This window comes from Sinocyclocheilus rhinocerous, unplaced genomic scaffold (assembly GCF_001515625.1).
Source record: "Sinocyclocheilus rhinocerous isolate Xijiao unplaced genomic scaffold, SAMN03320098_v1.1 scaffold1441, whole genome shotgun sequence".
Taxonomy (NCBI): domain Eukaryota; kingdom Metazoa; phylum Chordata; class Actinopteri; order Cypriniformes; family Cyprinidae; genus Sinocyclocheilus; species Sinocyclocheilus rhinocerous.
The window spans coordinates 1,631,979-1,649,961 of NW_015654063.1; the positions used below are offsets into that span (position 1 = coordinate 1,631,979).

The 17,983-nt window shown below is 37.8% G+C and overlaps 1 protein-coding gene across 1 annotated transcript in view; it reads left to right on the plus strand.

Annotated features, from left to right (window-relative positions):
- The window catches only part of LOC107716777 (cholecystokinin receptor-like), a 33,381-nt gene extending 19,865 nt beyond the window's left edge, over positions 1 to 13,516 (plus strand). Inside the window, exons 2-5 of the mRNA XM_016523330.1 lie at positions 4,774 to 5,022; positions 8,618 to 8,879; positions 10,550 to 10,677; positions 12,987 to 13,516. Coding sequence (XP_016378816.1) covers positions 4,774 to 5,022; positions 8,618 to 8,879; positions 10,550 to 10,677; positions 12,987 to 13,516 — 1,169 coding nt within the window. The remainder of the gene's footprint in view (positions 1 to 4,773; positions 5,023 to 8,617; positions 8,880 to 10,549; positions 10,678 to 12,986) is intronic.
- The last annotated feature ends 4,467 nt before the right edge of the window (positions 13,517 to 17,983 follow it).

Sequence of the window (17,983 nt, forward strand, 5' to 3'; positions counted from 1 at the left end):
GGCTGCAGCGCCCCCGAAGGTGGCCGACGAAGCTGCCGCGCCCCCGGTGGTGGCCGAAGAGGTTGCAGCGCCCCCAGAGGCGGCTGATGAAGCTGCAGCTCTCCCGGTGGTGGCCGAAAAGGTTGCAGTGCCCCCGGAGGCGGCAGACGAAGCTGCAGTGCCACCCTCTCGGAAACGGAGGAGGAAGAATGGGTCCGCCTCGTCACCCCTAGAGGTGGCTGATGAGGCTGCAGCGCTTCCAGCGGCGGCCGATGAGGCTGTAGTGCCCCCGGTGGTGGCCGAAGAGGTTGCAGCGCCCCCGGAGGCGGCACGCCCTGTCGGCTCCACTTAAGTTCCGCTCTCTGTCAGCTGTACCCCAGCTGCTTGCCCTGCCGGCTCCCTCCTTGAGGCAGGCTCCGCTCTTGCTGCCGGCCAAGCTGCCGGCCCGGCCCTGGCCTCCTGCCCGGCCGGTCCCACCGTGGCGCCCTGGTTTACCTCTATCCCCAGGGCCTCTTCCACTACACGGGCCTGGCCCACCATCCCTCCCCCTGATCCACCTCCGTTCCACCTCCCTCCGGGATTTCTCTTGGTGGAGCGTCTGGAATCTGCTCCTTAAGGGGGGGGTTCTGGCACAGTCTTCAGCGGGTGTGCCCAGGACGGCCACCAGATGACACTGTTCTCGGTGAGCACATGGCTTGTGTTGTGTTTGTTTTGTGCCATGTGCTCTCTCCTGTCTATTGTCTTGCCCCTCCCATCTTGTTACCTCGTTATAGTTTAAGTTGCTCCACCTGTGTCTCCCTCGTTGGCTTTCCCATTTATTCTCCTGGTGTATGTAATCCTGTGCTGATCTGTTGTTTTTTCATTGTGTGTGTTATGTCTGCATGTAGTGCAGTTTCGAGCCTGCCTGTCTGTTTTTCCCCTTCGGGGTGGTTTGAGTTTGTTTTTGTTTCATTTTATTATTAAAGAGAACCATTCCTCCTGCACTTGAGTCCTCGCTTCCTCTATCCACACACACCGTGACAGCGTAATGCTTTAAAGACGTACACTTATGCATACTTCAATGCATTAACTATCATATTTCAACTTTAATTATGAATTTAAATTTAAACTAGTATCATTTATTTGCAGTTTACATGCAGTTAAGCGTCTGTAAATACTACATTCAGTTTATACTTAAGTATGCTGAAGTGTACTTCTTTTCACAAGGTACTGGTGTCAATTTTCATAGAAGTGTCAACAGTTAGAAAAAGGAGAGCTCTAGATGGGTTCTTAGTCACTTTTGAAATGGTAAAGCATGTGCAAAATTTGTCTAGTATGAAGCATAATATAAAAGAGAATTCAAAATAGTATATTAATCCAATTACCAGCAATGATGACACATGCTGTTTTAACCCTAAATCAAGCCAATCCCATCCCAAGGCAACACACCGCAGTTATCTGACACTTCTAAGTATTTCCCAAGGCCTTTGAAACCCACGACTATGACAGAATCCACAGCAATCCTCAAACAGTTTAGTTCACGCTTCTCCCACACAGTGAGGCTAAGGCGTCCTACAGAAAGTAGTGCCATGTGGAGGATACTTGATAAACACGTTCTTCTTTTTACTTGATGAAACACATTCTACGCAACAACGACAGAGAAAGTGAGAGATCGATTTCAGTCGAGCCACTCATGTGGACCACATCTCTCATGAGATCAAAGTCCTGAGGTTGTCAGCAGCATTTTGGCAGGTCTAATCCTTTAAGACCAGTGGCTACAGGCGATCAGTAATGGAGCGCACACAGAACCCTGCGCTGTAGTCAAACGTGGCCTCGATTGATTGCTTTAGCCTGACTAAGCCACAAACAGGATATGACTGTTCACATCCCATAATCCTCCCTGCTCATGCTGGCTCACATTGACTGCTCTCTGCAGACGCAGTAATGGAAAGCAGCTGGAATATGTTGCACTTTGCCAAAAAAAAAAAAGGTTTCTTTTCAATGTTTGATTGTTGGATGCCAAAATTAAGGCTTAGTATTCAAATACTCTTATGGAGGATTGTTTATAATGTGGAGCTTTTCTATGTCAAAAATAATTAGAGCAGGAGTAAAGGGATAGTTCACCTTGAAGACTTTTTGAAAAATGTCTCATACAGTCAATGCCAAATAGGTCCAGTTTTGTTTTAGACCCCAGTGATTTTCACCGTGATCACAGTTGAAAACAGCTTCTTGAGAAAGAAAGAAAAATCTACCAAAACCACTGTAGACATTAATGGGTATATGTTCTTATTCAGAAAGTAGTCAACATGGGTTTTTCATTGATTCTACTTCTACATTTGGTATCCTGATTCTTTGGTCACATCATTGAACTTGCCTTGTTTCCTGTCCAACTAAACCAATTACTATTTGGAAATTTTATTTAAAACACAATCACTTTTCAGTAATATCTTAATAGCTGTTTTCTTTTTATTTGTTTATTTTGTGGCATTGTCTTGTCTAGTATGAAATGGCACTTTATATATAACTAAGTGGAAATTAAACTTCCAGTCCACCGCAGCTCTGTAGGAATCACAGCAATTCATATAAAATGACCAATGTATTTCTGATAAAATTGCATTAATGCAAAAAAATAAAAAAATAAACACACACATACACACACACTTGTCTACACTCTTAAAAATAAAGGTGTTTCACGATGCCATAGAAGAACCTTTTTTGTCTAAATGGTTGCATAAAGAACCTTTAACATCTGAAGAACCTTTCTGTTTCACAAAAGGTTCTTTGTGGCGAAAGAATGTTCTTCAGATTATAAAAAGGTAAGAAAGAGATGGTTCTTTGTGGAACCAAAATGGTTCTTCTATGGCATCGCTGTGAAGAACCTTTTTAAGCACCTTTTTTTAAAGAGTGTCTATTAACTCTTTCCCTGCCATTGATAGAATTTTCCGGCTTTCCGTGTTTTCACTGTTATGTGAGATGCACTATTACACATATTCTAAAAGAGTATTGCATCTCTGGATCAAAGAATGGTGAAGAAGAAGCAGAAACAAGCAAGCAGATGCATATGTAGAATAATATCAAAGTGTTGATAAAAAATTATAAAAAAAAATTTTAAGCAGAGGCTCTGTTCTTTCTTAATGGATGTTCGGATATTCATACAGCCATGAAAATGTTGTGAAAATTATAAAAAATGCTGGTGGGCACTGGCAACTTTTTTTTAAAGGCTGGCAAGGAAAGAGTTAAAAAATGTAATAATAAAGTTATTTATATATATAAAAAAATTAATTAAGTCACCCGCAGAGAATACTCTGAAGTTTTCGGTTTCAATGAAGTGGCTTATGAAGGGCTCCATATTTATGAAGCTATTAAATGAATTAATTGTAAGTTTATGACATTGCAGCAGAGTTGTGATTCATAGTCTAATATTGTTTTGCAGTAATCCTGCAATTTTTCTCCATTAGTCACCGTATTTCCCCTTTGATTGATCAACAATCAGACAACTTTCCAATTACACATTAGCATTTCAGTTACAGATATCAAGTTTCCAACTCATTGCTTAAACAAAGTGATGGGCTATGTCAGAAAGAATGATTCCCTGTGTAAAAATTCTGATATATGGCCACAGAGATCAGCTAGAAAAACACAATCCATCAGCCGTGTCTGAAAAACACACAGCTTTAAGAGTTTGAGTGAGCTGTTACATTCTGAGGATGTTATTTGATGATGCTGGAATTTTTCCATTACTAGCAGGAGGTTGCATTGAGGGCCATTAGAGGCATTTATCGCTTCTAAATATTCAAGTCAGCAAGAAAACCTGACAGCACATAGCAAATATATAGATTAGCTTGCTAAAACAATGTAGGTTTTCTGAGGGTTTTAGAAGCAGTCACTGTGGAGTACAAAAAAAGTGTATTTTATAATTAAGTTCATTATATATATACAGTGGGTACGGAAAGTATTCAGACCCCCTTAAATTTTTCACTCTTCAACACAGTGGCAAATATCATGCAGTCTCATTTCTAATTTTAGTCAGTTTATTAATTGAACTTGAACCCCAGACCTGTTGCATGCTAATTAAACACTCTACCTAACATGTCACAATGATTAATTAAATGATTCATTAAACAGTTTTTTTTTCTTTGGTCATGTCTTACCTTTAAGGAAAAACATTTCACCATATGCTAGTAATTATACATACTTTTCCATCAGTAAATTGCTGACGGTGTGAAAAATAAACTCAAAACGTAATCAGGGGTGAGTGTGGAGAGTTTCATTAACTGAGGCCTTTAACATTACAGTAATTAAATATATGTGCAATGATCTGGCATATTTAAAAGTGATTAGTGATTTTAAACTGAGCAATTAAATGGCAATTAAACCCTCCTCCCATATCTTTCCCCAGTCACTATTTTTTTCTCATCATTGACCGACTTGATTTTAGTTGATTCCCTATTATCTAATGTTAACCCTGTGAAGCCTGACATATGAAATAATAGAAAAATCAATGAAACCTTTATATAAACTTTGTATTACACAAAATGCATGTAAGTATTATTTGTCACTTTATATTTACCAATAATATTACCTTAATATATTTAAATGTTCAGTTTTATGTTGCTATATATATACTAGCTGGACAACAGAAAGCATGTAGTAGATTGTGTTCAACAAGTTTTGATCATGTTGATAATTTAGAGACCTTAGAAATGTGCCTATCCAATATAATAAGCTAGGCATTATAGGGTTAAGTGTTGTTTATATTTTGTAATTTTAAAGGCCTTTAATATGTTGATCTGTTATTTGATCTTTGTCTTTCAGAAATGGATTCGCTGCGCATACTGCTATACTCTCTCATATTCCTACTGAGTGTGTTTGGTAACCTGCTCATCATTGTGGTTTTGGTGGTGAATAAGCGAATGCGGACGGTGACCAACTCATTCCTGCTCTCCCTGGCCATTAGTGATCTCATGATGGCTGTTTTCTGTATGCCCTTCACTCTTATTCCCAACCTGCTGGAGGATTTCATCTTTGGAGCTGCCATGTGCAAGATTGTGGCCTATCTTATGGGTAAGATGGACTTTCATTTCTTCATTTCTAACATGAGGCATGTTACCAATGTACCTGCTAAATCACAAAGAAAAGTACAACTTTGCACTGAATATCCTGCTGGCATATGGCACCCAGGGAGAGTCTGTTTACTGATCGTCTTCACAAACACTGGTAAAAATCACAGGCTTTAATTGCTGTTGCCTAGATCTGCAGAACTTTACGTGGCTTCAAATCTTTGAAAGATATTAAAGTTGCAATAGGTGTTTGTCATTTTTTGTTATGCTGGTTGAAAGTCTCTTCACATCCTGATAGCAATCATTAAGTTAAATGGTCTAAATGTATTTATCACTTCTTTTAATTTAGTCTGTAAAGGCACAGTCAGCAAAAGTAATTCTTTTCTGTGTAAATACATATCCTTTGAGTTTTTAAAGATGTTTCAATGCTTCTTCTTTCTATTATGGCAGCAGTAATTCATCATATGATGATCTAATGATGGAGAAAAGCAATACAATGCATGTAGTACAATGCACGGTGAAGTAAGGAGCACTTTTAAGAGATGATTCCAGTGTCTGGATCTCGGTGATGGGCCGATGCTGTCTAGACCCAGGGATGAAGAATTATTGCTTGAATTATTATTTTAGACATTTAGACAGGTTTTTCCACTACAAAAAAAAATAAAAAATGAGTGGGGAAAAATAACCATGAAATTTCCATGCAAACGGAGTAAGCCCAATAAAATGAGATGTATTAAAGTAAATCTTTAGGGAAAAAAAAAAATCCATTGCAATTTACTAGATAGCCACAGTACACAATAATATGCTATATGTAATTTTTTTAACTACTTATAAAGCACAATGCTGGAATGAAGTACAAGAAAAAAAGCTGCCCTTTTGTAGAACTTCTTATAGTTAAACTGAACTTGTTTTAAATGGATGAACTTCACACTGTTATTGATCTGAACTGAACCAAACACCGAACCAAACACTGAACTGACTTGAGCTCAATAATGACACTATTGTCTTTTAGAGCTGCTCTACAGTGGAATCTGAACTGATTCCAACTGATTCTGTTATTTACCACTGTGATCCCCACACATGGCATGCGTGAAAAAAAATAAAAAAAATAAACGAAATAAGAACTCATTCCCAAGACTAGTTAATTCATGGCCATGCCATACTAATTTGCTCTCTTGTTTTGATTTAACTAAAATGAGGGAACTAATTAGTAAATAATGGCCACAAATAAATAAGTCGTGGGAGTGAATTCTTAATTCATGGCCATGATGTCATGTGCAGGGCTCCATATTGTATAAAACACTATAGAAATAAAGTTGACTTGAAGGGTTAGTTCACCCAAAAATGAAAGTTCTGTCGTTAATTACTCACCCTCATGTCGTTTCAAACTCGTAAGACCTTCGTTCATCTTCGGAACACAAATTAAGATATTTTTTAATGGAATCTTGAGAGCTGTCTGACCAAGCATAGACAGCAATACAAGATAAATTGTAAAATTACGGTTGAACCACTGATGTCATATGGACTATTTTACAGATCTCCTTGCTACGTCTCTGGACTTGGGAACATTTCAGTTGTATTGCTGTCTATGCAGGGCCAGACAGCTCTCAGATTCCATCAAAAATATCTTAATTTGTGTTCCAAAGATGAACGAAGGTCTTACGGGTTTGAAACGACATGAGGGTAATTAATGACAGAATTTTCATTTTTGGGTGAACCATCCCTTTAACTTGTTTAGATAAATTGCACAAGCAGAAAAAAAAACAGGTTAACAATAGTTAATGTAATCTATATTTTGAAACATTAAAAAAAAAAAAAAAAATTCATAATTAATATTCATGCACCAAGCCTTCATGAACCATATCACAGTTTGCTGCTCTGCTCTGCTCTGCACTGTATTTTTTTGTTTTATTTTTCACATGATTTATTATTGTAGTATCATGTACTTAATGTTTTGGCTCCTAAACAACACATACTGTACTGTTAAAAAAAACACAAATAAGCTGCAATATGAGTCAGACTATAAAACACAACTCAAAATGACTTGGTGAGACTACTGTTCATTTGTAATACGGTTACCAGGATGTCAGATTTTGGCACTGACCCTCGCTTTGAGAAATTGGCCACTGATGTAGACATATGTATGAATGCATCCAGCTTGATCTGCACTGTTTCATGGATCACTACCTCCCTAAATGAAAGTCAAGGCTCATCCAGCAACAGCCAGTACAATGCCAAGGTCAGATCTGACACACAAGGGCTGCTGGCAAATGATTTGAAGGGGCAAAAAAAAAATCAAAAGACAATTCTGTCGTGGGCAGCAGTGGACCATATTGCTATGCATTTGCATAAAAGTCACAGGCACAAGGAACGATTCAGGTGTGGTGACCTGAAAACAATTACACTGTCATGTTTTTTTTTTTTTTTACTGGTATTCACGGGTGATCAGATAGCATTTCTAAAGGATGTTTTTCTCCTGCATTATGTTGACTGTCTGGTGGAGGCCCTGGAGATGACACGGTTCACAAGAGAGCAGATCTTATTTGCTTGAGTGTGTGTGAGTGGCCTGCAGCCCACACAGTGTCGGAGTGCGACAGGGCAGCACATCCAACACGCTGTGCCAACCACAACCTCCCTCCCACTGTTTGTTTTTCGAGGGGGCGGGAATTTGTAAAGCAAAGAACAATTTCCTTGGTACGAGCTCTGGTGCGGAGGGCGAGATCAGATCAAATCTCTCGGGCCATCGGGCCAGTAATTCCTCAAACATGAGGGGCTGTCGGAAATCTCGCTTTACAACTCTCGCCAACAAGAATGCCATTCTGCTATGTTTTTCACTAAGCTTTGTATTTTTAGAAGAACGTATTAAGGATTTTGTCGCTTTCAGTTTTGCAAAGCATCAAGCTTTTGGGGAAATAAATACAGATTTGCAGTGAATACGTATAGCGATAGGAGCAACTGAATCAGAAAACTTTGGTGGATAAACCGTTTAGACAAGATCTTGACTCTTGGCTCTTGACTCAATGCCAATTTCTTTATAAAAAAACTGAAGAAAAAAAAAAACTAAAATTGATGGTAAAAATAGCATGTATAAAAAATATGATAGCTACATTTTATTATGGATTTAAGTTACAGTACATTTACAGTAAAAAAGGTAATTACTAATATATGGGATATATAGACAAAAAACCTGACACTAAAATAATGCAATAAACATCAACATAAAACCCTAATCTACATGGTAACTAATAAATACTAATAAAAATTAACAAACAGTTATTTCAATGAAAAACCATCAAATATGAGCTGTTAAACAGTGAATTCTGGGAATGCCAATTTAGGGTTTTCACTGTAAATTACAAGAAGACATTTCACTTCCAAAAACTATGCATTCAACAGTATTTTACTGTAAAATTGTACATTGCAAAATTACTGTAAACTGTGAAATGTCTTGTTAGATTTATTACAGTTTTTCACCATATATAGTAAGGTAACTTACTAACCAAGTAGTCAACAGGTTCTTACTATAGCATTTTTACAGTCTTTTACGGTTAAAATTACGTTGTTTTTTTTGTGTGTGTAATTCTTTTGCTTTTTTACAGGCATCTCCGTCTGTATATCTACCTTCAGTCTGGTGGCTATAGCCATTGAGAGGTACAGTGCCATTTGCAACCCGCTGAAGTCCCGGGCATGGCAGACACGATCCCATGCCTACAAAGTCATTGCTTCTACCTGGGTCCTGTCCTTCCTCATTATGACACCCTATCCCATCTTCAGCACGCTGGTGAAGTTCACCAAGCTCAACAACATTACAGCTCACATGTGCCGCCATGACTGGCAAAAGAGTGAGGTGGAGCAAGCCTGGTGAGTGTTCAAGTATTTGTGAGTGCTCATCTGCCTTTATTTTATAGGACAGTTAAGTGGAAAAAGGACATGAACTTGGTCAGACTCAAGTCTGGTTCGTCCAGAGCCAGCAGTGCGTATACATGTCCTGAGCACATGCACAAACCACTACACTACAGCTTGGACAGTTTACATCAATATGTGTCAGGCTGGGCTGGAATGCACAAACAAGCAATTTTTCCTCAAAAATATTAAGCAGCACCATTGTTTTCAACATATGAAATGATTCTTGAGCAGCAAATCAGCATATTAGAATGATTTCTGAAGGATCATGTGACCCTGAAGACTGGAGAAATAATGCTGAATGTACAAAATGTAGCTTTGTAAATAAATAAATAAAAAGTTATTTTAATATTGTAATAATATTTCACAATACTACTGTTTTTACTGTACTTTTTATCAGATACATAAACAATCTTTTAAACAGGGTATATTAAAAGAACATTTTTGTTTTTAAAGTTTCCAGAATGCCTCATAGACTTCTACTGGAAGTGCATACCTGTTTATTTGTATACTAACATACTTAAACTGATTGTCTGGTAATGCCACAGCAATGCTGTCCTTAGAGCTTAAGTTGTTTTGTACTCTGGAAATTCCTTTAATTGGAAAAGCATCCTGTTATTACTCGTACGGTAACATCATTGACTGTCTGCGTTTGTCTCAACTTGAGAGGCAAAGACAGAGACACAGAGACAGAGTCACTCTGCAGTGCTCTGATAAGGAGCTGGGGTCTTAAACATCAGCTGGGTGCCTCCTGCGGCACATTATGTTTTATGACAGTTGTTGCTAGGTAGACAGCAAGGGACCACAACCGTACTCTCTCTGCATGTTCCTCTGAGTTTGCTTGTACATTTTTCTAATTCTTTCTGCATATTCTGTTACAGTAATAAGCCACAAGAGGCTGGGCATTAAAGGGGTTTTATTTCAGGGAAGAGGTGTTGTTGGGCACATCACGAATATGTTCCCTTCAAGCTATGCCAATGCATGACTACACACTTCTGAGGATAATTATTGATATTTAAATTAATTCAGAATTATAATCAGAATAAATAACTCTTTTGTAGAATAAACAATGTTTTGGATAATCTAGGTGAAACAGTTTTAGTTGAATCAGGCCATGAGTGGCTACCCTTGGATAAATAGCCTATATGAGTGAATGGTTGTATTTATATTTTAAAGGAATAGTTCAGCCAAAAATTTAAATATGCTTAATATGTACTCACCCTCAGGCCATCTAAGATGTAGATGAGTTTGTTTCCTCATCATAACAGATTTGGAGAAATTTAGCATTACATCACTTGCTCACCAATGGATCCTCTGCAGTGAATGGGTGCCGTCAGAATGAGAGCCCAAACAGCTGATAAAAACATTACAGTAATCCACAAGTAATCCACACAACTCCAGTCCATCAGTTAATGTCCTGTTAAGTGAAAAGCTGGACTCTCATTCTGACGGCACCCATTCACTGCAGAGGATCCATTGGTGAGCAATGCTAATGTAATGCTAAAAATCTTTTCTGATGAAGAAACAAATTCATCTACATCTTGGATGGCCTGAGGGTGACTGAATTTTCACTTTTAGGTAAACTATTCCTCAAAATGGAGTTTCAAACCATTTTCATGTTGTTTTAGGTGCATCCTGTTGCTATTTGTTCTGTTCTTCATTCCTGGAGTGGTGATGATCATTGCTTATGGGCTCATTTCTCGAGAACTCTACCGTGGAATACAGTTTGAATTGGAGCAGAAGAAGGGACAGAGTGGTGAGACATTTTTGAAGTCAATAACACAATACATGCAGTCTAATTAAGTCATGTTTTAGTAAGCCTCAGACCATCCCATAGGGTATTAACTGTGATCGTATTTGATGACCTACTCCGAGGATTTAATTGTTTGTGTGTACAGTCATGGCCATCTGTTTTTGAATGAGGCTCAATTTCCTAAGTAATGAAATGTGACCTATTGGATTTTCGAAAATATAATTGCAGCTGTACAACATTTCCACAACTGCCCCTAAAAAAGCAAGAAGGAAAAAGCAGGAAAAATAAACTTGAATATTACCCTTATATTGCTCATTGATGGAGCTCTTACAAGTTAATATATGCTGGATTGCTTTGATTATGTCTCATCTTGAATTACACTGATCTACGCTAAATCACATTTTATTAATTTTATATGTCTCCATTTCCCCTGGGCTCCAGTGATCAAGCATTTAAACTCTTCAGTGCTGAGTCACCACTCTACCCATTAAGATGTTTTCCTTTGAATTAGCGAAATGTCATTTCCTTTCCCATTTTATTGGTAAAAAATTGTGCAAAAGAAGGAAGCTCAAGAATGTCAAAATACAACCTGCTGTGGGGTCTTATGAAGGTTATTGTTTAGTGAAAGACACAAGGGTTGGGAATCAGAAAGAATGAAATGATTCAGATTGCACTTTATGATTCCAGCTCCTTACTGATTCATTTCATTAATAGAATCTTTAAAGAATTAGAATACTCCCTTTTTCATAGAGTATTACATATACAAAAAATTCTAAACTATTTTCCAAATGTTTAACTGTTGCTTAGATCAGTATGTTTATTTAAGTCTCATGAGCCTTAATTATACACACTACAGAAACAATTATTGAATTATTTCCAATAGGATATGATGGAAGTAATGATTCAGCCAAGAACTGTTCTGACTGATTCAGTAAGTGAATGAGTCATTAAAGCAATTCAAACTCATAACTGAGTTTTAGGTTGTGAGTTGTGAGTCATTTTGACTAATTTATTAAAATGAACCTGATTGTAAGAGTAATTTGATTGCGACTGATTTGATTTATTATTACAGGGTTTGAAAATTGGTATTCCTTTTTCCTCCACAAATTTCGACAAATAAAGGGATAGTATACCCAAAAATGAAATTACTTACCAAGGGTAAGTAATTTGTTTTGTTTGTTGTTCCAAACCAAACAATGTTCCAAGACCTTTGTTCATCTTCAGAACACAAATTAAGATATTTTCACTGAAATAATCGTTAAAATAGTCCATGTGACATCAGTGGTTTAACCTCTATTTCATCAGAAATATCTTAATTTGTGTTCTGAAGATGAACGAAGGTCTTGCGGGTTTGGAACAACATGTGGGTGAGTATTTAATGACAGAATTTTCATTTTTTTGGGTGAACTATCCCTTTAACCCTCTGGTATTCATCACTTAAGGGTCAAGTGTGATACTCTGCCATGTAAAAAAGACAGAAGACAATAAGTGTATTCATTATTTTTATTATCAAGAAATGATTGTATTTTGTTTCAATAATATGTATTCAATAATATTTCAGGGGATTTCATATACTATACAAAATTAATCTCTAAATTATGCACTATTTATTTCTATATAAAATTATACAAAAAATCATATCATTTTCAATTAATTTAGCGTTTAAATAAAAACAGAACAAAGGATGTAGATTGTACTCCCCCCAAAAAATGACTGTGTATTTTTTTATTTTCCGATTCATTTCTTATGGTGGTCATTTTTTGAGCAGAAAGATCACAGGTGTTTTTTTAAGACCATTTAGCCCAGGGGTGTCCAAACTCAGTCCTGGAGGGCCGGTGTCCTGCAGAGTTTAGCTCCAACCCTAATCAAACAAACCTGAAGCAGCTAATCAAGCTCTTACTAGGCATATAAACTTCCAGTCAGGTGTGTTGAGGCAAGTTGGAGCTAAACTCGGCAGGACACCGGCCCTCCAGGACCGAGTTTGGACAGCCCTGATTTAGCCTTTTCTAATCGTGTCGAAATGTTTGTGTTCATTTAGCAAGTACCACAAAAGTCACCAAGTTTCATACCATTCTGATGTAGTAAAAAATTCAAAATGTTAAATTTTTCGGTGCAATATCACAGAGGACAACTATTGTTAATTCAACAAAACTGCTTAGCGTACTGCCTCAATTTAAACTATATTTTGTCAATAACTTCAGTCTTCATAAACATTATACTTTAAGGATTATCCAAACTCAAGTTTGATCTGTATTTATTTAAATACCCCCTCAGAGCTTCTTCTTGAGGAATGTACAATGTTTCCTCTTTAGGAATGAAAAATGGTATCAGCACCACTGTCTTATATAGCAGCGATGACGGAGACGGCTGCTACATCCAGGTGTCCAAGAGGCCCAACTCAATGGAGATGTCAGTCCTCACCCCAACGGGCTCCGCAAAGGTGGACCGACCCCGCAGCAACACGTCTGAGGCTAAACTGATGGCCAAGAAGCGGGTGATCCGTATGCTTATTGTCATTGTGGCCATGTTCTTCATCTGCTGGATGCCTCTGTACTCCGTCAACACCTGGAAAGCGTTCGACCTTCCCTCGGCCCACAGGGCTCTTTCTGGAGCCCCCATCTCATTCATCCACCTGCTGTCCTACACGTCTGCCTGCATCAACCCAATCATCTACTGCTTTATGAACAAGCGCTTTCGAAAGGCGCTTCTTGCCACCTTCTCCTGCTGCTGCTGGCCCTGCCGCAGAAGAGGCTTCAGGGAAGGTGACGATGAGGTTACTGCCACCGGAGCATCCATCTCTAAGTTCAACTACACCACTGTCAGCACAATGGGACCATGCTGATTCTCAGAGGACAAGATGGAGAAGAATTGGGGTAGATGTTGGCATATTGTGAGGCTTTACTTTGGTAGAAGACTTAGATTGTTTATCACTTTCTTGCAGCAAAGCAAACCACATGCTACATCAACATCGGCCATTGTTTCATGATCCATGATTGTTCATGTTGTTATATATTCACTAGAGACTTGTATAAATGTATATACGTAAGGTGGCGTCGAACAGCTCGGTAGGAAAGGTCATACCAACCTCACCCTCTTCTGTCAAAGGTCTGTCACTCTCACTCAACAACAACAAAAAAGACACCAAACGACTGCCTGCAAAATTTATTTCTGACTGAACTGGTTTTGGTGTAGAAGAACCAGAAAAAAATGAATTTTTTACCATGAATAACAATCTGCATCTGAGGTAAAGTTTGTGGTGTAGAGTATGCTGAGGAAAAGTTTGGATCAGATGCAAGCAGAACAATGGCTCTTCGGGATGAGAAGAAGCTCATTGGTCGCCTTTATCGACTGAGCGGTAATGTTGAACTTGCTAGATTAGAGTCAGCAGGAAGCAGAGTTTCTAGAGCTTTTAGTGCTTACTGAGAGACTACAATTTCTGACTTGCTCAAACGACTATGTAAATGTATGAAAATGGCTAGTAGAATGCCAGTCTTACACTTTATGTTAAGTTATCTTTTGTTCAAGTTTTAAGTGCCTGCATAGTGTTTTTAAAATCCTTTCTGAGGTCAAGAAACATCGGGAGAGATTTCATTCATAAGATCAGAACTCTAAAACACTGACATATAGCAGCTTTCCAAAGTCTGAGCCATAAAATATTACAATGGGGTTAATGATTATGGTCTATTGCTAGACAGGACAATGATTTTGGCAGTTGACTTCATCTTCATTTTTTGGACTGAAGAGGTTTTGTTTTGTTTTTTGAAGTTGTCCTTTGTGGCCTTCACAGTCTGTGGTTATAGGTGACCTCAACTGAATGAAAACCTTAAACTAGGGTGACCATACGTGCCATTTTCCCAGGACGCGTCCTGGGAAAATGGCACGTATGGTCACCCTACCTTAAACCCCTTGATTGGGATGAACTCATGCCAATCTGTCATAATCTCACAGACTGATTAATGAATGCTTTCACATGCCCTCGTAAATTTATAGCTATAAGCGTATTAAGGTCCTTCCAGATAATCATCATCAAACAACAGCAACGAACACTTAAATCTGATTTGTGATTGTTCAGTCCTTCTTTTAGAAGATATATATTTTATTTATTTATTTAATTTTATTTTTTAGGAAGGTTAGAGAGGGAAGCTTGATTAAATGTCAGATATTTTTGAGTGCCATGGGACCCATGGGAAGTCAGACTTGATTCAGTGACTGTAAAATATTTCAAGCCACTAAAATTTAACATTTTAATAAATTGTCAATTTAATGGCTAATTTTAAGTAAAATTAAAGTGCTGCCAAAGTGACAACCTGGAGTGATGAGTTCAGGAACAATGATTTTAATTACTGATGAAAAAATCAAGCTGGAACTCTAAACAATTATGTAGGAAGTTATGACACTTTGAATGGATGTATACAAAGATTTTTTTTTTGTCATAATGATGGAAACATTTTACAGTGTATTTCCCCTACATTGAATTTTTATAACATTTATCGGGAAAAAAAACAATCATTTGCATGAACTCATTACTCATCAAGTAACTAATTTAAGATTTAAATTCAAACATTATAATTCCCAATTCCTCAAATGGTCACAAATGACTGTCCCATGGGGTATTGTTTTTCATGTCATGATGTTTTTTTAAGTTCCTTTGTAAAGAAAGAAAACCAAATAGTAGGTAACATTAATTAAACATTTAGTGTAAACTGGTCATAAAATAATTATTACATAAATAATTGATTTATTATGTTCCTTGAAGACTATGAAGACATTTTTTTTTTACCAAATTCACATTTCTGGTTTGGTGTTGATAATGGGATGCTTGAGCTTTACAGATAGGGCTTTGGGGATACATAATGCAAAAATGGATTGGAAACACTGATTTAAAAGCATAATCAGTTAAGCATAATCATAACCAAGCAGGAACCAGCATAAATGCTCCCCAAACTATCCATATTACTTACCTTTTTCTATATTTTGCCACCTATTCTTCTCTTCCCCAATAGTCTGTCACATTTTCCCTGATTTATATGTTCCATATTTTTTCCACTGGCTAAACATCACTTTATAATCAACGTGCATCTACTCCCTGAACTTACTTTGCAGTGAACAATGTCAACATTGCACTGATACCTTGTTATCCACACTCTTCCTCAGCCCTGATGACCGTCCATCACACAGCAGGCCTTAAAAGCTGCCAATTCCCCCATTAAATTTATGTTGCTTGGCCGTCCAAACTTTCCCCAATGTACCAGCCAGGGTTTTAATGGCATCGTTCCCCTGCGCAGCTCATGACTTGGATAATGGGTCGGTATTCAGGATCACACACAAAGATCAGTTTTATGGGATCACCCAGACAATGTTGTCGGATTCGCTCATTTTAAAACAGCATCCCATTAGTTCAGGTTGTTATTTTTGGATCGGAAAAGATGACGGTGCTCATAGTTGAAAATGATCAGTTGAGCTCTTCTTGATTGCGTGTTTTGAAAAAGGATCAAAATACTTTTATGAGCCAATCTTGCATTGTGTCACTCAGTCTTTAAAAGGTTTGTTCAGCAGATGTTTTTGCTTTAATGAGAAGAGAAATGAGGTCAGCAGATGCATTTAGTTCTGACCTTTCCAAGCCCATCATGACTCCTTTTTCATGAGACTAATATATAGAGATCCTCCTGTGAAGACGTTTGCGAAACAGATGTCTGACTTCCTCAGGTTTGGATCCAGATTGAGAAAACATTTGTTTCTTGTTAAAAACAACTGGCGTACTACAACTTGTAAAGCATCTACGTTTATAAATGAGTTCAAAAGTGAGAGAATTAGCACATGGCGAATTTGTGTTTGAATGCTTAGTGAACTGTGAATGCAACAGTAAAATGGATCATAGCCTGCTGTAGGCTGCACAGATGTCAATTGTGAAGGATTATATGGACCCTATTGCATATTCAGTGTTTAATAGCCCATGATAGTCCAACATGAGGTTTTTCTAGCACAAATACAGACTAGTTTCATTCAGGAGATGCTCTCACGAAGGAAACATCTGACATAAAGGTTTCGGATTAGTGGAACGTGGAATCAGTTAAACTCTAAACACTTAAATAAATACGGCAGAACAGACAGCAACAACATCTGCTAGGTAAATCCAGTAAAACAATAAGCATTTGCAGATCGACTATGCCTGTGAAAAGTTCATTTCAGAAATGAGCTGTTTCTCTATAATTAGTCAGACATCATAGCACCTGCCTCCGTTTGGAGGCGTTTCACTGTTGTAATGCTCTGAGCTTGGATGCTACGGCTGAAAATGGAAGGGCTGTTAAACTCTGATTTCCCCGAGGTGTGTTTGAGACGTCTGTGAGTGCTGAACACATTGCGTTGTTGTGGCCCACAGCTCTTTTCTGATTAATAGGATATAATCTGAAGCCTAAACTAACCACATGCTTCATGGTGTTTGACCAACAGTCAACTCAAGTGTTCTCATCAGATTACATACACAACCTCTCAGTAGCGTAGTCTTTTCTCGAAATGCTTCGCCTTGTCACGGACAAAGTTTGTAGACAGCGTGATGAAAATAAAAATGTTTATCAGCCTCATCAGTCAGTATGGCAAAAAACACTAAGGCAGACAACTTCACACAGACAGAAGACAGATTTTTGGCGTATTTGTCTAAAATCTGTTTAGTCAGTAGAGCTTTTGTAGTCAGAAAATACACATGGCATCTGATTTTTACAAACCCCATCCAAACGACATCCATATGTGGTTTTAAAATGTGAATTTCTTGGAATGCATTTCAGTCTGATTGGATTTCAAGTAATTTTTTTCTGCACTCTAAAAATGCTGGATGAAAAACAACCCAATTTGGGTCATTTTGGCAACTCAGCGCTGGGTCAAAAAGGAACAAATCTAGCGCTGGGTTGTTTTGACCCAACTGGGTTGGGTTAAATGTTTGACCCAACATATTAGGCTTTATTTAACTCAATTATTGTTTAAAAATTACTATACTGCTGGGTTCAGATGAACTCAATATTGGTTGGAAATTAAATGTACACACATAATCACTACAGTAACAATGCCAGCAACAGTAATAATCAAAAGGTGAACATTTATTAAGCAAAAACAATATAGACAAACATAAATCCGTACATGTGTATGAGGAAAAGTGTAGAAAAGAATGGAAACCCAATAATTATACAGCTTATACAGTTAAACAAAACTGCTTTTGAATCGTTTAATATTGAGTCTTTAAAAAAATTGACCAGTTATTTTATTCACATTTTTTCCTGCCAACGAATACACTACTAACAGTATGGCCAAACCATCA